The sequence below is a fragment of the Bos indicus x Bos taurus genome, chromosome 9 (genome assembly GCF_003369695.1).
Source record: "Bos indicus x Bos taurus breed Angus x Brahman F1 hybrid chromosome 9, Bos_hybrid_MaternalHap_v2.0, whole genome shotgun sequence".
NCBI lineage: Eukaryota > Metazoa > Chordata > Mammalia > Artiodactyla > Bovidae > Bos > Bos indicus x Bos taurus.
This window is the reverse complement of record NC_040084.1, coordinates 83,823,271-83,846,526: the sequence shown is the minus strand read 5'-3', so window position 1 is coordinate 83,846,526 and position 23,256 is coordinate 83,823,271. Positions and strand designations below refer to the sequence as shown.

The 23,256-nt window shown below is 39.3% G+C and overlaps 1 protein-coding gene across 1 annotated transcript in view; it reads right to left on the bottom strand.

Annotated features, from left to right (window-relative positions):
• RAB32 (RAB32, member RAS oncogene family) overlaps window positions 1–23,256 on the bottom strand; it is a 31,173-nt gene that overhangs the window by 5,560 nt on the left and 2,357 nt on the right. The window contains exon 2 of the mRNA XM_027551776.1: window positions 911–1,188. Coding sequence (XP_027407577.1) covers window positions 911–1,188 — 278 coding nt within the window. The remainder of the gene's footprint in view (window positions 1–910; window positions 1,189–23,256) is intronic.

Genomic DNA, 23,256 nt, shown 5'->3' with positions numbered 1-23,256 from the left:
ATATATATATATATATAAACCACTCTGGTAAATCCATCTAAATCCTCTCTATACATAAGAAATTCACTGAAGTGTACTAAAAGCTGAAACTGTGTTAAAATTATATCAGTTTGGTTTCGAGTTTGTCACCATCACATAATTTCACCAACATTTCATCATTCTTCCATGTCTGATTGTTACTGGACCTCTAAAGTGAAACTTGCAATGCATATAAATACACTCCAACACAAAATTTTATGCTTGGGATTTTCACCTTTGGTTTCCAGTATATGTAGACTATTAAGATTTTCATCAGCCAATCTGTATTTTTCTTCAAAAAATATTTTATCCAGTTTTCCATCATGGTTGAAAGAACAACATCTTACTCTACTGTTCATGACAAAATATGTCACAATTGTTGATGCTTTCCTTTTGCTCAAATTTTTCATACACACTTGATCTACAATTCCTCCAACATCATCTAAATACATCTTCCCTTTGACCTTTTCAATGTCTTTGTTAGTCCTGCCCACGACTTACATCTTCACTAAGGATGTCTATGTCCCTATGTTTTGTTAAATCTTCTGTAAAAATCAAAATTAGTTGTGCTTGACAATATACTTCATACCCCATAAACTCCAGGGTGCATGAAAAATACCTTAAGGACTCAAACTCACAGAAAATGTCATTTGTTCTTTGCTCTAATAATATTTTTTATTTTAATGTAAAATCTGCCCTTCTATTCACCTCCCTACTAGCCAATTCTGAAAACCTTCCTGTAGCTGACTGAAATAAGCTGTAACATATCTATGTTTCACCTTTCACTAGGCTGCTGAAAAACACTCGGGTAAATCTGTCTAAATCCTTTACAGTTACAGGTAAGATGTATGAGTTAACTGCAGAGCAGATACAAACACGCAGCAGAGCTCACCTTCGCAGAGGTTTCAAACCATCCTGTGAAGCCATGTTCTTTGCAGAACTGGTCCATCTGGGAAGGAGTCTGGCCACTGTCCTTTTTCTGGTCACATTTGTTAGCTAAAAGGACAGCAGGAATAGGGCTGCCGTTTGGAAGATGTACTTTACTATCCAGATCACTTTTCCATTTTAAAACAGCATCAAACGTGGAACCTCTCGAAATATCAAAGACAATGAAGGCACCAACAGCTTCTTTGTAATATACTCGGGTCATGTTGCCAAAACGCTCCTGTCCTAGAAATAAATATAGTGAGACATCAAAAACTTAAAATTCAGTCAGAGGCTATATTTAGATATAACCCTTTTTAACCCTAAGAATAATGTTGTAAACACATCTGTCATTCCAGAGCAACAGAGATGGGTGGGATTAAGGACACACACAGAACCATAACCCACAGGGCAGAAGTGGTTGCTCACCTGCTCTCAGGACAGTTACTTGTTTTATGTCCTCTGTGCATGTACACTACATTCTCCACAAATATCAAGATGCCACTCCTATAGCTACAGAATCCATCATGGGCCCTCTCACTCGCCCTGGTCTAAGAGAGGTACCAAAGCAAAAAAAAGAAAGTTGGGTGTGGAGGGAAGAGACAAGAATAGAAGAAAACAGACTTGCAGGAAGAAGATAAGTGTGGTGGGTAAAACGCTAGTCAAAAAGATTAGGCCTGGACCTGAGATAAAGGAGCTCATGTTCTTAACTCCTCTTTTTTCACATCTCCAGCAAAACCCACTTTCCTTTTCCTTTTTAAATTTTTTTAAAGGAGGATAATTACTTCACAACTCTGTGCTGGTATCTGCAGTACAACAATGTGAATACATATACTCCTTCCCTCTTGAGCCTCCCTCCCTTCTCCCATCCCACTTCTCTAGGAAGTCAGAGTGCCAGGCTGGGCTCCCTATGTTAGACAGCAAGTTCCCACAAGCAATCTTTTTAACACCTGATAGTGTATATGTGTGTATGTGTGTGTATATGTGTGTATGTGTGTGTGTATATATATATAAATGCTACTTTCTCACTTTTGACTCGAAATGCAAGACTGCTCTCCTCTAAGAAGGTAAATGTGCAAAACCACTACTTTAGTAAAACATGGTACAACTGTGCTATTAAAAGAAGGATCAACTATAGAGCTCTTAGGATATCATTGTACTTTTAAAATAGCTTAATATGTTAAACACTTTTTTTTTTTTGGAAAAAAATCTACCATTAAACATACCATATAGGTCTTAGCAAAGCATTCACTTACTATCTGGTATTGACTTAGGAAGAATTTTTTCTTCATCTGACAGACAGAAAAACGTGCAAAAGCTGCCTGGCCAGGACTCCAACAGCTCCAACTAAAGAAGATGGGACTAAGGCTGGATCTCCTGACTCCCAAGTGTGTGGAAACATGCCCGTCATTCTGACCTATCCTGCAGCTGCCTGACTTCTAAAGCTCTTACCTTTAGTGGGGCAAAGTACTGACTATAGTGCTAAGGGAAAATGACTGCGATCACTACAAATCTAAGATTTATAACTCTTTGTCTAATGATAAAAACATGTGCTACGATGGAACATTTTCCTATTAAAACATACAATGAAAAACAAGCTTTTATCTAATTTTACTGGTAGTAAAGAAAGCAAGACTGTCCCCTAAATTAATCATTTTTCTCCTCCAAATTCTATGCCATCACACATTTTTAGATATTATTAATGGAATAATTGAAGAAGAACACAACAGTCAAACTTAAATGGATAAACAGAGTTCATCTAGTTTATGACTGCTCCCCAGAGGGGCTTATCTGAGGTGTACTGTGACAGTTCAGAGTTCCAAATTTTGTTATAATGAACAGTCACATGAGAAATGTCATTATCATGTTCATATATTATTAGTGATGTAAATCTGACCAGCCAACTATTTAGTTTATTTGCTCACAATGCTGACATTTATAAAAAGCTCATGTTGTATCCTTTTCTATTAATGTGCATTTAATTATCACACAAGGCATGCTGGCAGAGAACAGACCAACCATTCAAGGTCAGTATCACCATTTTGTAAACACTGCACAGATGCATTAAGGTGCACCTAATTCCAAACAGAGAGCACACAATACCAATGATTTTTATTTTTCTCAATTTTAATTATATGAAACAACTACAGCAATAAGAGAAATGAGTACTGCTAACTTAGTCCAGATAACATAATTACATAATTATAAAAACATTCCTTTGGGCTACGCTTTAATTTAGAAGAGGGTAAGGTGCCAAACTAACAAACGTATATAGAAATCCAGAAATTATGAAGAACTATTGCACTCTAGTGACTTTTGTTTCTAGAATCATCTGTAAATTCTCTCCCCAAATATTTCTTTTTGCCAGCTGTGTTAGTGAACATACAAGTTTGTATTCATATAAAATTTCTGGTTAAACCATAAGAAAAAAAGAAATGTATGAGACAAGGCATTTTTGAGGAGGATCTTGTGACTTAAAATACCCAAGCCTTTGACAAAATTCAACATCCATTTATGATAAGAACTCTCCAGAAAGCAGGAATAGAAGGAACATACCTCAACATAATAAAAGCTATATATGACAAACCCATAGCAAACATTATCCTCAATGGTGAAAAATTGAAAGCATTTCCTCTAAAGTCAGGAACAAGACAAGGGTGCCCACTTTCACCATTACTATTCAACATAGTTTTGGAAGTTCTGGCCACAGCAATCAGAGCAGAAAAAGAAATAAAAGGAATCCAAATTGGAAAAGAAGAAGTAAAACTCTCACTATTTGCAGATCACATGATCCTCTACATAGAAAACCCTAAAGACTCCACCAGAAAATTACTAGAACTAATCAATGGTTATAGTAAAGTTGCAGGATATAAAATCAACACACAGAAATCCCTTGCATTCCTATACACTAATAATGAGAAAACTGAAAGAGAAATTAAGGAAACAATTCCATTCACCATTGCAACGGAAAGAATAAAATACTTAGGAATATATCTACCTAAAGAAACTAAAGACCTATATATAGAAAACAATAAAACACTGGTGAAAGAAATCAAAGAGGACACTAATAGATGGAGAAATATACCATGTTCATGGATTGGAAGAAATCAATATAGTGAAAATGAGTATACTACCCAAAGCAATGTATAGATTCAATGCAATCCCTATCAAGCTACTGACAGTATTCTTCACAGAGCTAGAACAAATAATTTCACAATTTGTATGGAAATACAAAAAACCTCGAATAGCCAAAGCGATCTTGAGAAAGAAGAATGGAACTGGAGGAATCAACCTACCTGACTTCAGGCTCTATTACAAAGCCACAGTTATCAAGACAGTATGGTACTGGCACAAAGACAGAAATATTGATCAATGGAACAAAATAGAAAGCCCGGAGATAAATCCACGCACCTATGGACACCTTATCTTTGACAAAGGAGGCAAGAATACACAATGGATTAAAGACAATCTCTTTAACAAGTGGTGCTGGGAAAACTGGTCAACCACTTGTAAAAGAATGAAACTAGAACACTTTCTAACACCATACACAAAAATAAACTCTAAATGGACTAAAGATCTCAACGTAAGACCAGAAACTATAAAACTCCTAGAGGAGAACATAGGCAAAACACTCTCTGACATACATCACAGCAGGATCCTCTGTGACCCACCTCCCAGAATATTGGAAATAAAAGCAAAAATAAACAAATGGGAACTAATTAAACTTAAAAGCTTCTGCACAACAAAGGAAACTATTAGCAAGGTGAAAAGGCAGCCTTCAGAATGGGAGAAAATAATAGCAAATGAAGCAACTGACAAACAACTAATCTCAAAAATATACAAGCAACTCCTACAGCTCAACTCCAGAAAAATAAATGACCCAATCAAAAAATGGGCCAAAGAACTAAATAGACATTTCTCCAAAGAAGACATACAGATGGCTAACAAACACATGAAAAGATGCTCAACACCACTCATTATCAGAGAAATGCAAATCAAAACCACTATGAGGTACCATTTCACACCAGTCAGAATGGCTGCGATCCAAAAGTCTACAAGCAATAAATGCTGGAGAGGGTGTGGAGAAAAGGGAACCCTCTTACACTGTTGGTGGGAATGCAAACTAGTACAGCCACTATGGAGAACAGTGTGGAGATTCCTTAAAAAAACTGGAAATAGAACTGCCTTATGATCCAGCAATCCCACTGCTGGGCATACACACTGAGGAAACCAGAAGGGAAAGAGACACGTGTACCCCAATGTTCATTGCAGCACTGTTTATAATAGCCAAGACATGGAAGCAACCTAGATGCCCATCAGCAGAAGAATGGATAAGAAAGCTGTGGTACATATACACAATGGAGTATTACTCAGCCATTAAAAAGAATACATTTGAATCAGTTCTAATGAGATGGATGAAACTGGAACCTATTATACAGAGTGAAGTAAGCCAGAAAGAAAAACACCAATACAGTATACTAACGCATATATATGGAATTTAGAAAGATGGTAACAATAACCCTGTGTACGAGACAGCAAAAGAGACACCGATGTATAGATCAGTCTTATGGACTCTGTGGGAGAGGGAGAGGGTGGGGAGATTTGGGAGAATGGCATTGAAACATGTATAATATCATGTATGAAACGAGTTGCCAGTCCAGGTTCGATGCCGATACTGGATGCTTGGGGCTGGTGCACTGGGACAACTCAGAGGGAGGGTATGGAGGGAGGAGGGAGGAGGGTTCAGGATGGGGAACACAGGTATACCTGTGGTGGATTCATTTCGATATTTGGCAAAACTAATATTGTAAAGTTTAAAAATAAAATAAAATTTAAAAAAAATACCCATTCCAGTTCCAGGGCCAGGATTCAATCCTCCTTGACATTCTCACAGCAGACAGTGTGCTTTCTAACACCACCATATATGACAAGTCTAAACGGTGCCAATTACACTGTTAAGCATTTCATGCAAAGATAAGATGGGCAACGTAAAGGACAGAAACAGCAACGACCTAACAGAATAATGTTCGTCACTCAGTTGTGTCCGACTGTTTGCGATCCCATGACTGTAGCCTGCCAGGCTCCTCTGTCCATGGAACTCTCCAGGCAAGAATACTGGAGTGGGTGGCCATTCCCTTCTCCCAGGGATCTTCCAGACCCAGAGATCAAATCTGGGTCTCCTTCATTGCAGGCAGATTCCTTACCAACTGAGACACCAGGGAAGCCCAGATACAAGGAAAGCTGGTGGACAGGATGGAACTCCAGCTGAGCTATTCCAAATCCTAAAATATGATGCTATCAAAGTGCTGCAGTCAATATGTCAGCAAATTTGGAAAACTCAGCAGTGGCCACAGGACTGGAAAAGGTCAGTTTTCATTCCAATTCCAAAGAAAAGCCATGCCAATGAATGTTTCAATTATCGTACAAATGGGCACATTTCACATGCTAGCAAGGTAATGCTAAAAATCCTTCAAGTTGGGCTTCAGCAGTATGTGAACCAAGAAATTCTAAGTGTACAAGTTGGATTTAGAAAAAGCAGAGGAACCAGAGATCAAATTGCCAACATCCGTTGTATCACAGAAAAAGCAAGCAGAAAAACATCTGCTTCATTGACTACGCTAAAGCCTTTAACTGTGTGGATCACACAAATTGTGGAAAAGTCTTAAAGCAATGGGAATACCAGACTACCTTATCTGCCTCTTGAGAAACCTGTATGCCGGACAAGAAGCAATAGTTAGAATTGGACATGGAACAATGGAGAGGTTCCACATTGGGAAAGGAGTATGTCAAGGCTGTATACTGTTACACTGCTTTTTTAACTTATATGCAGAGTGCATCATGTGAAACGCTAGGCTGGATGAATCACAAGCTAGAATCAAGATTGCTGGGAGAAATATCAATAACCTCAGATTCGCAGATGATACCACTCTAATGGCAGAAAGAGAAGAGGGCTAAAGAGCCTCTTGATGAAAGTGAAAGAGGAAAGTGAAAAAGCTGGCTTAAAATTCAATATTAAAAAATTAAGATCATAGGATCCAGTCCCATCACTTCATGGCAAATAGATGGGGGAAAAAGTGGAAATAGTGACAGACTTTATATTCCTGGGCTCCAAAATCACTGAAGACAGTGACTGCAGCCATGAAATTAAAAGGCACTTCCTCCTTGGAAGAAATCTATGAAAAACCTAGACAGTGTATTAATTTTGCCAACAATGGTCCATATAGTCAAAGTTATGGTTTTACCAGTTCAGTTCAGTTGCTCAGTCATGTCTGACTCTTTGCGACCCCATGGACCTCAGCACACCAGGCTTTCCTGTTCATCACCAACTCCCAGAGCTAACTAAAACTCATGTCCATCAAGTTGATGATGCCATCCAACCATCTCATCCTCTGGTGTCCCCTTCTCCTCCTGCCTTCAACCTTTCCCAGAATCAGGGTCTTGTCCAATGAGTCAGTTCCTCACGTCAGGTGGCCAAAGTATTGGAGTTTCAGCTTCAGCATCAGTCCTTCCAATGAATATTCAGGACTGATTTCCTTTATGACGGACGGACTTGTTGGATCTCCTTGCAATCCAAGAAGACTCATGAGTCTTCTCCAACACCACAGTTCAAAAGCATCAATTCTTTGGTGCTCAGCTTTCTTTGTAGTCCAATTCTCACATCCATACATGACTACTGGAAAAACCATAGCTTTGACTAGACAGACCTTTGTTTGTCTTACCAGTAGTCATGTACAGATGTGAGATTTGGACCATAAAGAAAGCTGAGTGTCGAAGAATTGATGCTTTCGAACTGTGGTACTAGAGAAGACACTTGAGACTTCCTTGAACTGCAAGGAGATCAAACCTGTCAATCCTAAAGGAAATCAACTCTGAATATTCACTGGAAGGACTGATGCTGAAGCTGAAACTCTAGTACTTTGCCACCTGATCCGAAGAGCCCATTCATTGGAAAAGACCCTGATGCTGGGAAAAATTGAGGACAGTAGGAGAAGAGGGCAACAGAGGATGAGATGGTTGGACAGCAACACCAACTCAATGGACATGAGTTTGAGCAAAGTCTGGGAGATAGTGAAGGACAGGGAAGCCTGATGTACTGCAGTCCATGGGGTTGCAAAGAGTCAGTCAGGACTCAGAAGGCCAAACAACAACATTGTTAAGCAAATGAAAAGTAAAGGCACAAACTGGGAGAAAAAAGTACATATATATTATATCTGATTTAAAAAACATACTTAGAATATACAGAATTCTCAGAACTCCAAAATAAGAGAACAAAAAACAATTTGATAGAATAAGCAAAATATTAAAACACTTAACCCAAGAATTTATATGATGATAAATAAGCAAAAGAAATGATGCTCAAAATTATTAATCACTGGGTTTAAACCACAACTGAGCTGATCCTTTATACCCACAAGAAAGGCTATAATGAAAAAGTCTGACTATACCAAGTGCTGGTGAAGTTGTGGAGCAACTGGAACTCTCATACACAGCTGGTAAGAATAATCCTTAAAAATAGTGTAACCATGTTGGAAAACAATTTGATACTTTCTCAAAAATGTAAACATATATCTAGCATACAACCAAGCCATCCCACTCCTAGGCATTTGCTAACAAAATGAAGGCACACATCTATACAAAGGCATGCCCACGACTGCTCAGAGGAGCTTCATTTTTAACAGCCCCAAACTGGAAGCAACCCAAATGTCTATTCATATAGTAATGAATAAGCTATGGTATATTCATACAATGGACCACAACTCAACAATAAAAAGGAAAGGAACAAATTATGAATAAATGTAACAACATGGATGGATCTCAAAATAATTATGCTGAGTCAAAATAACCAGGCCAGAGGAGGAGGAGGTGATACTGTGAGTCTACTTATATCAAATACCAAAAAAATTAGAAACTACACTAATACAGTAAGAGAAAGCAGATCAGTTGATTATGTTGGACAAGGGCGGGGAATGGATTAGAGAAATTAGATTTCAAATGATAACAAATGCTTCCAATCTTGACAATGGTGGTATTTCCCAAGCGTAAAACTTATAAAATTGTACAGTTTACTCTATGTCAACTATATCACAATAAAGCTATAAAAAATACCTACCTCATATATGGTCACTGGGAAGTTAAATGTAAAATGCCTGCCTGGGAGTATATTTAGGGCTGAGTTTGGCAGAACTTAGCTAAATAAAGTTGTGGGTTTTTTTTTTTTTTTTTTTTTGGAGCAGAGAAGGGTTTATTTTAAGGGCCAAGCAAGGACAACAGGCAACTCATGCTCAAAAAGCCCAAATTCCCTGATGAGTTTCAATAAAGATCTTTTTTTTTTTTATTTTATTTTTTAACTTTACAATATTGTATTGGTTTTGCCATATATCAATAGGAATGGAATATCACCCTCATCTATTTACATATTATATGCCTGATTTCATTCTATAATGGTGGAGATGAGTTGTTGCAATAGAGAGTAAATGGCTCACAAAGCCTAAAATAATTACTATCAGGAACTTTACAAAAATAGTTTAATGATTTCTGTGCTAAGGGTTTAGGGACAGTCTATACCTTTACCAGGAGTAGTATATAAAATTCATGAAGGTACACCCTTAACTTCTCCCTTAACTTTGTAGGTTATACTTTAAGTTCAAAGAGTGTAAAACGCCAGGTCCATAAGTGACCACTGAATAAATACTAGCTAAGTACTATCACTGGGCTTCCCTGGTGGCTCAGAGGTAAGGAATATGCCTGCCAATGCAGAAGACGTGAGTTCAATCTCTAGGTCAGGAAGATCTCTTGGAGAAGGAACTGGCAATCCACTCCAGTATTCTTGCCTGGAGAATCCCATGGACAGAGGAGCCTAGCAGGCTATAGTCCATAGTGTGCAAAGAGTTAGACACGACTGAGCAACTAATGAGTTCACTTTCACACATGGCAAAGCCTTAAATTATTAGGTAGTTAAGTGTTTTACCTCAAAGTGGTGAAAATGGGTTGCAAAGAAAAATAAACCTGAGAAAAGTACAACCATCCTACAGAATCAAATATCAAGCACCCGACAGTCAAGCTACCCCAGGAAATAATGTTGTCTGTTTAAATCAGCCAACTGTCTTTAGAGACCTTTCAGTTCAGTTCATTTCAGTCGCTCAGTTGTGTCCGACTCTTTGTGACTCCATGAATTGCAGCACACCAGGCCTCCCTGTCCATCACCAACTCCCGGAGTTCACTCAAACTCATGTCCATCGAGTCGGTGATGCCATCCAGCCATCTCATCCTCTGTCGTCCCCTTCTCCTCCTGCCCCCAATCCCTCCCAGCATCAGGGTCTTTTCCAATGAGTCAACTCTTCGCATGAGGTGGCCAAAGTATTGGAGTTTAAGCTTCAGCATCAGTCCTTTCAATGAACACCCAGGACTGAGCTCCTTTAGGATGGACTGGTTGGATCTCCTTGTAGTCCAAGGGACTCTCAAGAGTCTTCTCCAACACCACAGTTCAAAAGCATCAATTCTTTAGAGATCATCAAAGTTCCTCCAAGCTCTCACTTCTGATATTTTAGAGTATCAGAATTCTACGTTGTATATCAGAAAACTATGCTATAATTTTAATGTTATAATGATTTTCTGACAATTCTGCAATCACCAAATCCAGAAGACAGCAACGGGGATCAAATGTAAATGACCCACCATCAAAAGGCCAAGCCCATGCATTTATGGGAGTAGCTTATTCTCCAAAAGAATAAGAAAAATATACTTCCACTGTACTTGGTTCATAATCTCTTTTTTAAAAAATTCAAAAGTGCTTCAGAGATCTTCCTGAACTGGTAAAGACAAGTGAAAAATAAAAGTTTCTAAAACATGTGTCATTGAATTAGGGACTGAAGAAAGATAAAAGAAGTTCATCTAGAATAATAATCTTAACATAAAATTAACAGAACTATTCTCCAAAAATTGAACAAGGTGAAACTTAGATTTAGCTCTGCTGTTTTCAAGGTTTAAATGCACAGGGTTGCTAAACTCTTTCGGTTGTTAAGCAGGAAAGTAAACTTTCCTACAAGAATAAGAATTGCAGCCTGTATCTTTGTTATGACTGCTCCTTGGGTAATTTTAGCTATTCCCTTATTACTATCTAAAACAAAGGAGTCCAGTGGAAACCACAACTAATGTTCACGAATAATCCATTTTCCTCCACTTTTGAATACATGGAGGACCATACTGTCCTGCCCCGACTAAACCAGCTGTATTCATGGAATGTGGACAGAAGTGTCCCTGCCCAGCAGAATCACTTGTCGGGTGGCAGCAAGGTTACCCCTACTTTGAGGTGATGGTATCAGATGGTAGGGCCTCTTTTAGCCTGGGTCTTCAAGGGGCTCCAGTGAAAAACCACCCTCACATTCCTCACCATCCCCCAACTTCTGCTCCCTCCCAAGGACATGTAGAAAGAGTGTGAAAGTGTGTCAGTCGCTCAGTCATATCCGACTCTTTGCGACCCCATGGACTGTAGCCCGCCAGGCTCCACTGTCCATAGGATTCTCCAGGCAAGAATACTGGAGTAGGTTGCCACGCCCTCCTCCAGGGGATCTTCCTCATTTTAAGGCTGTTGGCACCCTACCACAACCTAGCCTATCTCGACTGGTACAACTCCCAAATATCTTTTTACCTCTTATAGCTAGGTTTGATCTCAACTAGAAAATATGTATTAGGTTCCTCCTATGTACCAGGCACTGTGCTAGACACTGGTGAAACAATGAATAGGATCCCAAGACTCCCAGTCCATCCGAGGAAAGAAACCAAGTGATGCCATGATGTGTTAGGTGTAATCAGAGATACAAAGAGCATATTATGGTATTCAACAAGGGGATGCCATTCACTGAAGTGGGTACGCTAATCTTACTAGTCTTTTTGAAAGATACATTATCAAAAAATGCCTTTCAAATGCTTATACTATGAAAATACAATATCTTCATAAACTTTATTTCTTTACTTTCATGCTGTGACTGTCAGTTTGCATGCCCCTGGGGGCAGCCAGCCGAGTCAGAGCCTTGTTCACCATCCATGGACTAAAAGGCTAAGTTTTAACTGCTGGAGGCAGTTTCCCAGAAGCACTGAGTCATCACTAGGAGAAACAGGTGTTCTACTTCCCCTTTTACAGCACTGCAGAAGCCAGCCCTTCCTAGCTTCAGATAAGGGCTAAAGGATCAATAAGGGCTAATAGGTAAGACTGTCATGCTAACTAGAATTGCATTAGAAATCCATGGAATCTTAACATTTTTTTTTTTTAATTTTGGAGGGCAGCCAATCAACCATTTTAAGTTTATTCTAAGAAATTTTTATTATTCTCTAGGACTCTTCTTTCCACAAGTACATAAATAAAAGCAGGACATTTCTGCCATGCTGCATGCTGAATGCTCCTGGCTTGTGTCCTGTGATGGAAGCGGACCGGTTAGAGGAGAAAGTATGCAGTTATTAAATGTAAAGACAGCTGCATGTATCTTGTTTCATGGTGCGTGTGTGTGTGTGTGGAGTGAAAGTGTACACCAATATGTAAACTCAGCAGAACCTGGGAGATCTTCCTCTTACATGGTCTGCAGTAGTAGTACAGACACGGTGGGGAGAACTCTGAGCAATAAACACCACCTTCCTAGACCAGAGCTGTAATCTCCTCTTACAGGAAGGAGAGGGGTTACTTTATGCTTTTCTGATACTCTAACAGACAAGATTATAAACTAGAAGATGATGCTCCAGATTATCTCATCCAACCTCCCTTATTTTAAAGATGAGAAAATAAAATCTCAGTGAGACAACATTACTCAAGTGTCTTAGGTTGATGTCTTATCCAATGTGCTGCCTGATCTGGTAGCCAAGGATTTTCTGGAGTATACATTGCTCCCCATGGCCCCATGTCTCCAAATAGATCCAAAGCAGCATGAGCCTGGGAAAGACATTCCTCAAGGACACACAGCCCTGCCACAAAAGTTACAGGCTTGCTCTGTGTCCCCGAGTGGCTGACCACAGCAGCTAAGGACATGCCTCACTGATGAGTTCACTAGCTAGGCTGATACTGGGGACAGGCTTTTTCAACCATATTGCTGTGGGCATATTGCCTGAATATTCCAAATGGCTTCTAAAATGTGTTATCCTTTAAAAAGCTGTGTTACTTCCTTATCTAGCGGAAGTAACCCTGATTATAACTAGATATGTTGGCAATGAGAAAGGGAAAAAAAGCGGACAGTGCTAGTCATCTAGGCTCAAAGACATTTAAAGATGCACGACTTGGTAATACATACTCTAATGGATGATGACCTGTAAGGTATACATGTTGGCAAAAGGATTAAAATGCTTCCCCAATATCTGGAGTACCCAACACTAATGACTTTGAGAAGGAGTTGAGACAACTTGATACATTTCCAAGAATATGTATTCTAATCAAGGAAAAGAAAATCACAAAATGGCTTGCCTTCTCTCTTTTTAGTGTAGGCAAATTTTCTAAAGGGAAATATTTGCTCTCAGATTTGAAAGCAAAAAAAATTTTGAACATTTTATCAGAAATACAGGCCAGAGACGCCTTCTCTATGGTTTTAATCACTATTTTTCAATGTGTGTCTCAAAACTTTATGTTCATGTGCCCATTTGCCAAAAAATCTAGATATCTCTAAATGTTATTTGAAATTCAAAATATAAGTCACACAATGAAAAATAAATCAGAGCAATAAGATAATCAGTGCTTAGCTTTCCAAGTATAAATGCTTATCCTTTCCCACTCATTAAGAATTATTGGGCTTCCCAGGTGGCTCAGAGGTAAAGAATCCACCTGCCAATGCAGGGAACATAAGGTTAGATCCCTGGAGCAGGAAGATCCATCCATCCCGCCCATCCAGTGTTCTTGCCTGGAGAATCAAAAGGCAACCCACTCAGTATTCTTGCCTGGGAAATCCCATGGACAGAGGAGCCTGGGCTACAGTCCATGGGGCTGCAAAAGGGTCGGACACAACTTAGCAACTAAACAACAAACAACAAGAATTACTGAGCTACATGTTCTTGCTTAAGGTGACTGGGCAAAAATGAAGTTTCTAGTGAGTGCATATAAAGTTCTTTAAAAACATATCCTTAAAGTTCAGTATGCATTTCAGAGATGAAGCATTTTTAACATGCTTGTGTGGTTGGTGGGTAACAGTTCAAGATCTAGCCAAAATATAAGTCCAGTCACGGGTTCTAGAAAGATATTTATCTAGCCACTAAAAAATTTTATAGCTTGATATAGATAATATGGTGATGTCATAATGGGTCTTAGGTTTTATACGTAAGAAGCTACAATTCATAGTCACATAGGTTTTGTCATTTTTAGGGCATCTATTTAATGACTTTTTATACTACTACTTTATAAAGCCCTTATAAATGTGCCCCAGAATCACACTTAAATATTTAACATGCTAAAAGTATAGGCATTGTTAGAAGATTAAAAAAAATTCCTTACATTAAAAAACATGTATAATATCATATAAGAAACGAATCGCCAGTCCACGTTCAATGCAGGATACAGGAAGCTTGGGGCTGGTGCACTGGGATGACCCAGAGGGATGGTATGGGGAGGGAGGTGGGAGGGGGGTTCAAGACTGGGAACACGTGTACACCCGTGGCGGATTCATGTTGATGTATGGCAAAACCAATACAATATTGTAAAGTAAAAAAAAAAAATACTGGATGCTTGGGGCTGGTGCACTGGGACAACGCAGAGGGATGGTATGGAGAGGGAGGAGGGAGGAGGGTTCAGGATGGGGAACATGTGTATACCTGTGGTGGATTCATGTTGATATATGGCAAAACCAATATTGTACAGTTAAAAAATAAAAAAAATAAATAAAATTTTAAAAATGGCACAAAGAAAAAAAAATTGTTTTAAAAATTAAAAAAAATAAAAAATTACCATAATACTGACCAATAAAACAATGTAACTAAAAACCCATTCCCCCCGACTTGTTTACACAATTTTTCATAAAAAAATGACTGTATTACCCTCAAATAAAACAGGTCTAAAAGCTAATGCATCAAATTAGCACCATATGAGGCTGGATTCAATAATGAACTGAATTTCATATTTTAATACTGTACCATGAAGAAGGTAAAAGGAGTCATGTGATTTCATACAACGCCATTCATTTGTCTGGTTTTCTTTTCTATCATACGTAAAGCAGAAAGACAAGATAATATAACATGACCATAAAACCTTTGCAATCAGAAATCTCTGGATTCATACCCTAACTCTGCAAGTTACAGGTATACAGACCTTGAGGAAATCCCTTAACCTTATTGAGTCTCAGTTTACTCAACTGTAATTTCCCCAGAAACATATGTATTAACATATGTAAAACAGATAGCAAGTAGGATTTGCTGTGTGACACAGGGAGCTCAGTCTAGTGCTATGTGACAACCTAGAAAGGTGGGGTTGGGGGAGGGAGACGGGAGGGGGATTCAGGAGGGAGGGGACATATGTGTACATGTATCTGACCCTGAAAGATGAACTCCCCAGGTCGGTAGCGGCCCAATATGGAGAAGAGTGGAAAAATAGCTCCAGAAAGAAAGAAGGGGCTGAGATGAAGTGAAAACAATGCCCAGTTGTGGATGTTACTGGTATTGGAAGTAAAGTCCAATGCTATAAAGAACAATATTGCATAGGAAAGTGGAATGTTAGGTCCATGAATCAAGGTAAATTGCAAGTGGTCAAACAGGAGATGGCAAGAGAGAACATTGACATTTTAGGATCAGTGAACTAAAATCAGAAAACAAAGATCATGGCATCCAGTCCCATCACTTCATGGTAAATAGATGGGGAAACAGTGGCTGACTTTATTTTTGGGGGCTCCAAAATCACTGCACATGGGGATTGCAGCCATGAAATTAAAAGATGCTTACTCTTTGGAAGGAAAGTTATGACCAACCTAGACAGCATATCCAAAAGCAGAGACTTTGCCAACAAAGGTCCGTCTAGTCAAGGCTATGGTTTTTCCTGTGGTCATGTATGGATGTGAGAGTTGGATTGTGAAGAAAGCTGAGCACCGAAGAATTGATGCTTTTGAACTATGGTGTTGGAGAAGACTCTTGAGAGTCCCTTGGACTGCAAGGAGATCCAACCAGTCCATTCTAAAGGAGATCAGTCCCAGGTGTTCACTGGAAGGAATGATGCTGAAGCTGAAACTCCAATATTTTGGCCACCTGATGGGAAGAACTGACTCATTGGAAAAGACCCTGATTCTGGGAAATATTGAAGGCGGGAGAAGGGAATGACAGAGGATGAGATGGTTGGATGGCATCACCAACTCATTGGGCGTGAGTTTGAGCAAGCTCCAGGAGTTGGTGATAGACAGGGAAATCTGGTGTGCTGCAGTCCACGGGGTTGCGAAGAATAGGCCATGGCTGAGCGACTGAACTGAACTCATCTGACTCATGCTGCCGTATGGCAGAAACAAACACCGTGTTGTAAAGCAATTACTTTTCAATTTTAAAAAAGTAAATTGAGAGACAGTGACTAGAAAGCAGCTTTTCATAAATGTTAACTGTGATTACATGAAGGGTTTTTTACCAGAACTTGCTACCTCTGAGATTCTATGCTTATATCTGGAAATATATTTCCACTTGGAAAAAAAAGCATTATAGGGGAAGAGGCAAAGTTGTTATTTACCTCATGTATAAAATACCGTTTGTGCCCATGCCACCACTATTTGAGGTTGAGATCAAACCCATCTGTCAAGCAAGAGAGTAACAAAACTGAACACAGAAAAATAAAGTTAAAAAATACCTTAAACTAAAAGAAAAACAAACTCCTTTTGAGATGGCAACATCAGGAACGGGATTTTTCTCTTTGCTAATTAGAGAAGAGCAAGCTTTTGTGGTATTTAGGTCACAGCGTAAGGTCTGTTTTTATTCAACTATTTACATCTTCTGTGGTGACTGTAAAAAGAACATCTGACTTTAATCAATTTAAAGAGAGAAATAAAATCAAAGTATTTTTTTGGTTTGTGTCCAAAGTCAGAATAGTTTTGGAAGTTCGAGATACTGGCTTTTTCCTTTCTTAAGTACAGCATTCAGTGAGAGCAAGACATGACCCATCTCTGTCGTGTGATTTATCCTGTCTCCTTACATCACCTCTTGAGACAGCAACAGAGATAAGGAGCGGGTGATGCAAAACAGACAGGAACTTAGGGGCCAGGAAAGGTGGGTGTCAAGGAACCCGGGGAGCAGCAGACTTGTTCAGTGGAGTGAACAGAGGATGGGTCTGTTGGCAATGGACAGCACAGGCAAGACACAACCTCTGTTCTCAACTTGAGCGAGTCAGATCGCCCACGCTGTGTGTGCTCAGTCGCTCAGTCGTGTCCGACTCTGTGTGACCCCATGGACTGTGGCCCACCAGGCTCCTCTGTCCATGGCATTCTCCAGGCAAGAATACTGGTGTGGGTTGCCGTGCCCTCCTCCAGGGGATCTTCCCTACCCAGGATCGAACCTGTGTCTCTTATGTCTCCTGCATTGGCAGGTGGGGTCTTTACCACTAGTGCCACCTGGGAAAGATTACCCCTGGTGTCTGGTAAATTACACACTTCCAGGCCCTCTCCCTAGGAACTCTGACTTGTTAAGCGTGGAATATTGCTAATTGCCTCTTTAGTATCCCCTTCACAGAATTTTATTTGGGGAAGCAGTGTGTCCAGTTTGAAAACAAACAGAAAAAGCCCTAGATTTCCCAGCTGCCCTTGCAAAAAGGCATGGGTGTCTGACTGGACCAGAAAGGCAAAGAATACAGCCAGGGAGTAGCTGAGTGCTGAAATGTCAGCTTTGGTCCATGAAGAATGAATGATTCTGTTCATCAGCTGTGAACTGCTCAACCACAGACTTACTAGGTGAGGGACTTAACTTTTTTCTTGTTAAACCATGATTTATGGGCATGTTTGACAGATGAAGCCAGCCTGCTTATAGCTGATGCTAAGGAAGATACATTTAAGCACCTCAGATGAGTCTGATGGAGCAAGTCCCATACAGTCACACTAAAAACAAAAAACAACACCAAAACACCCAATATATATTTAGCTTAATTTCAAAGCAATCAAAAATCACTACAGAAAATACTTAAGGAAAATATCTGGATAGACATGAGTGAAAAAAATGAGGAAGAAAAGAATGTTAAGATCTCCTGTCAGAAAGACCAACACAAAGCCTTAAACTAAACCTCCGCATCCCATCCCATAACTTCATGGGAAATAGACGGGCAAACAGTGGAAACAGTGTCAGACTTTATTTTTCTGGGCTCCAAAATCACTGCAGATGGTGACTGCAGTCATGAAATTAAAAGACGCTTACTCCTTGGAAGGAAAGTTATGACCAACCTAGATAGCATATTCAAAAGCAGAGACATTACTTTGCCAACAAAGGTTCGTCTAGTCAAGGCTATGGTTTTTCCTGTGGTCATGTATGGATGTGAGAGTTGGACTGTGAAGAAGGCTGAGCGCCGAAGAATTGATGCTTTTGAACTGTGGTGTTGGAGAAGACTCTTGAGAGTCCCTTGGACTGCAAGGAGATCCAACCAGTCCATTCTTAAGGAGATCAGCCCTGGTACTTCTTTGGAAGGAATGATGCTAAAGCTGAAACTCCAGTACTTTGGCCACCTCATGCGAAGAGTTGACTCATTGGAAAAGACTCTGATGCTGGGAGGGATTGGGGGCAGGAGGAGAAGGGGATGACAGAGGATGAGATGGCTGGATGGCATCACTGACTTGATGGACATGAGTCTCAGTGAACTCCGGGAGTTGGTGATGGACAAGGGAGGCCTGGTGTGCTGCGATTCATGGGGTTGCAAACAGTCGGACACGACTGAGCGACTGATCTGATCTGATCCATTTATTTTTGAGTGGTTTGTTGCTCTCAAAATAAGAGTGGAGAAATCACATGTTTTTAGCCTCTGTGACTGTAAAAAGCGCAAAAAGCTCTTTTGAAAATATAATTGAATATAATTCTTAACACCTTTTTCTTGATCATTTATCTCACCTCCAGAAATCTCCTCACATAAGTCAGCACTTTTTCACCATCTCTTCCTCCAAGAGAAGGTCTCTACAGCCATAGTGCAACTTAAACTTGTCGACTGAGCCCACTCTCTACTACTTAATTGTTGATTAAGTGTGAAATCCTCACTATTTTGAGGATACGCTATTTTTGGACTCAAATCTTAGGCCTTCAAAGTTTTTTTCTTTGGAAGATTACTTTTTCTCATTCCTTAGTCCATTTTAATAAGTGCCTAGAAATATGTATTCATCAGGGTTTTTTCTTTTTTTAACATATTTTATGATTACTTTGACCTTGGGGCCTTGTAGACCAGGGGAGGGACTGGACTGCGCCCCCCGCCCCCCACCCAGGGTTGTCTAGTTATTAAAGCAAACAACTTGCTGAGAGCGTGTCTTCAATATGCAAACCAATCAGTCCTGAGTCCTTCTCTACTTGCTCTCTTTGGTCAGGCTCTTGCAGTCTAGGTCTGAGACAACTAGGGACCATCCCTATAGATCTTAGCAAACTGAAATCTTTCAAACTATCCAATCTAAACTTGCTCAGCTTGCCTATGCTGCGAGGTCCTTTCCTTTCTTCAAAAATCACAAAAAAGGCTCTAGCCCTTGCTCTGCTTTCTCCCAGCTCCTTCTGCCTCCTAAATGACCCTGGTGCTTCCCTGTGTGGTCCTGCACGGTGTGACATGGTCCTTCCTATAGGGAACTATCAGTAACAAACTATCTCTTTTAACGGCAATTGTCTCCTGATGTGGTGATCTCATTTCACTTGAATAAAAACAAAACCTTGAGTACGTGTTAAAAGGGAATAAGAAGCTATCTATGGTAACATTGTTTGTTAATCAGCTATACCACAATACAAAATAAAAATATCTTTTAAAGAAGAAGAATCACTGAACTTTACATATCAAAAGCTTAAGAAAGCTGGAAGGTCAGGATGCTGCTGCTGCAGCTGTTAGTCAATAAATCATGCCCAACTCTTTGCAATCTGATGGACTGTAGCCAGCCAGGCTCCTCTGTCCATGGGATTCTCCAGGAAAGAACAGTGGAGTGGGTTGCCATTTTGGAAGGTCAGAATACCATATACATAAGGCTGAAATTCCTAAGATGTATTTGAAAATAATACTGCACCTCTGGAATAATGCATGGCATACAGGTTTAATCTGTGAGATCACAGACTAGTCCAGACAAACAGCTGCAATTATTACCTTGTTTTCCAGGGTGTGCTCTACACCAAATACCAATAAAATAGCTTCATTAACTTCAGAGAAGTCCACAGTTTCAAGAGTCTTTCCAAATGTAAAAAAAAAAAAAGAGAGAGAGAGAGAGATGCAGCCAATCAAAAAGTGTCTGCCTTGGAAGTAGTATGCTTCATAATTAAGTGTAAGAACTAGAAATTCTGGACTGATGACATAAAGAGATGGTAATGATTACAAGAGGTATGAAATATGAGTCATATGCTCCAAAACAGGGCTGACCAGAACATTTGCAAATTAAGACAAAAGTTTATGTCACTCTTATGTTACCAAAAATCCACTCTGCTATTAGAGACATGAGACCTGTGCCATGGAGTACCTGTGTTTTCTTGGTCAGCTTACCACACCACACCTCCCTGCGTTTACACCATAGGGTTTCTAAAAGCCTTTAATCCTATTCAAACAATAGACTGATTAGGCAAATGGCTTGCAGCCAAATCAAGTTTTAGTACTTCTTATCAGAACTTGGCTCTCTGTACCTCTAATCTGAGCAACTTTTACCGTACCTGGGCTAACTGAGGCTAATTAAGAATGGTAACACATTCAAAAGAAGGAAAGGCAACAGGCACAACATTACCAGGTAAATTTTGTTCATGTCAGTTACACAGATATGCTGTTATGTTGAAATTCCTGTCTGGGCATTTGTGAAAGCACAGTCCAGACCGGGGAACCCAAAGGTGTTTCAGGGCTTACGAAATAAGGAAGATTTGAAGATGTAAAATGGGATAGTAGGCTTTGCTTGGAATTCAGCACAAAACTGAGCCAGAATAAGGCTGAAGATGGCAAGACTGTACAAGTCAGATGTAATAAAAGAGTTTATTTCAATCCTTTTAAATGAATTATTAAGTAACTGACCCACAATAAGCCCTATGAAAGTCACTGTAGGACTAAGAGACTACATATAACAGAGACTAATTCCTCAAAGAACTGCTTCTTCATATTTAGAAAAAACTTGAACATTAATAATCCTTGACCGATAGACACTCTGAAGGTCAAGAAAACTCTTGCTCATGAAGAGTTGGAGCATTATCAAAGAAATCAAGAAGAGACCACTAGTTACAGCAATTGGCAATATGCGAGAGAGAACAAGGAAGACAAGATCAACATTTTATTTTCAGACGGGAATCAAAAAACTCGAAACTGAATCTAAGTATGGCTCAAAAGTGAATCTAAGTATGGTTTATATAACTTATAAGGTCTTCCAAGCATGAATTTTATGCTCTAATAAATAATATTTACATGAATTTCAGAGTACATTGTTTCTGATTTGTTCTCTGGCCCAAAGGAGTATTACTCAGATTTTTATAAAGAAATTTTGATACTAAAAACTGAAAAGCAGTAGAATAGGCTCCCTGCCTACTCTAATTCCACTGTGGCATAAGTATTATTTGAACTAAAGGCACTTGAAAACCAAGGGCAAGATGGGTATTCCAACCTCCCCTTCTTCTCCCTTAAATCAGGAGATAAAACTCCCATGTGAAAGACGTCCTCCCCATAAGGAAGGAAGGAACTGCGCTCATCACCAGAGAGGATCAAACTGAGAGAATTCTGCAGAAGCAGATCTTGTTAAAATAGCTCTTATCTTCCTTTAGCATCCCACAGAGTTTGGTTATTTTTCCACAGCTGCCTTTGTTCAACCTAGTATAAAAGCATTTATATTTTTGTACTTTTGGGGGTTCTTCCTTTCCTTATGAGGGCTCTTGTGTCACATAAAGCTTCCCTGATAGCTGAGTTGGTAAAGAATTCGCCTGCAATGCTGGAGACCCCAGTTCAATTCCTAGGTTGGGAAGATCTGCTGGAGAAGGGATAGGCTACCCACTCCAGTATTCTGGCCTGCAGAATGCCATGGACTACATAGCCCAAGGGGTCACAAAGAGTTGGACGTGACTGAGCAACTTTCACTTTCAAATAAATTTCTGCTATTAATCTTACATTAATTTAATTCTCTGGACCAGCTGAACATTCTAAGAAGGTAGAGATAAAATTTTGCCTTCCCTATGAAAGCAAATCACTGCAATGAATGCATGCAGACTAAATTATACTAGATCTAAATGGACAAGCTTAAAAAAAAAAAAAGATTTAGCCTGGACCAGCCATTCAGCCTACTTGGAAAATTCTACAGTTGCTAATAAGCTTATAATAAGTAGTGAGCCAAATACTCATTCATCTATAATACATGTTAAAAGGAAGATCAGATACTGCATCCTAATTTAGTATATACACTTATTAAACTCTCTCTTTAAAATCTTATCAAAGACTTCAATATTTCAGTATATTTCAGTAATGTGTTGAGCAGCAGTCTCAAAGCAGATATGAAGTAAAAGAAAGGAATTGCCTAACACAAAATTGTGTAAAATTGCATCTGTACTTTAAAGCTGCATTCATTTGATTTAATAAGGATTTATAAGGCCTGTATCCATGAGTCACTATGGTTCTCAATTTGAAGAGTTTAGCTTAAAATGCTTGGCTACATTTACAGAAAACATTTGGGTAATTCCCGCCTGTTATGCTTGCTGGAGCTTTCAAGTACAGAGACCTGACACAATTTATTTACACCTTTCCCACTTCTAGAGCAGCAACAAAAGTCTAACCAGTAAAACAGCACACCTTAAGTTAGTCATGTCGAGTGGCCAGCTCCACCTACTATTTTGCAATCAAGGAATACCTCCCCCCTTTGAGAATTAAATATGATTCAACTTTGTTGCTACACAAAGCAAATATGTTTAGCCATGGGGAACTATTTGGAGTGACCTTCACTTTGCCTCCATTACATCATGACTACTTAATTCAAATGGTATGAGCCAGGATTCACTAGTAGCTCAAATATTCAAACCAAACTTTGGTTTGTTAATGACAGAGTTAATGATAGAGCTCCCTAAACCTTAAGTTAAAGCCACATTATTTTTTGCTCTTAGTTTCCTTATATACTGAAAACCTTATTTAAAAGATGAACCTTATAATTTCCAATCATCTCATAAGTTTACCTCTAATCTTGTTCATTGCTGGTGTGTACTTGCTGGATAGAATCCCTTTTG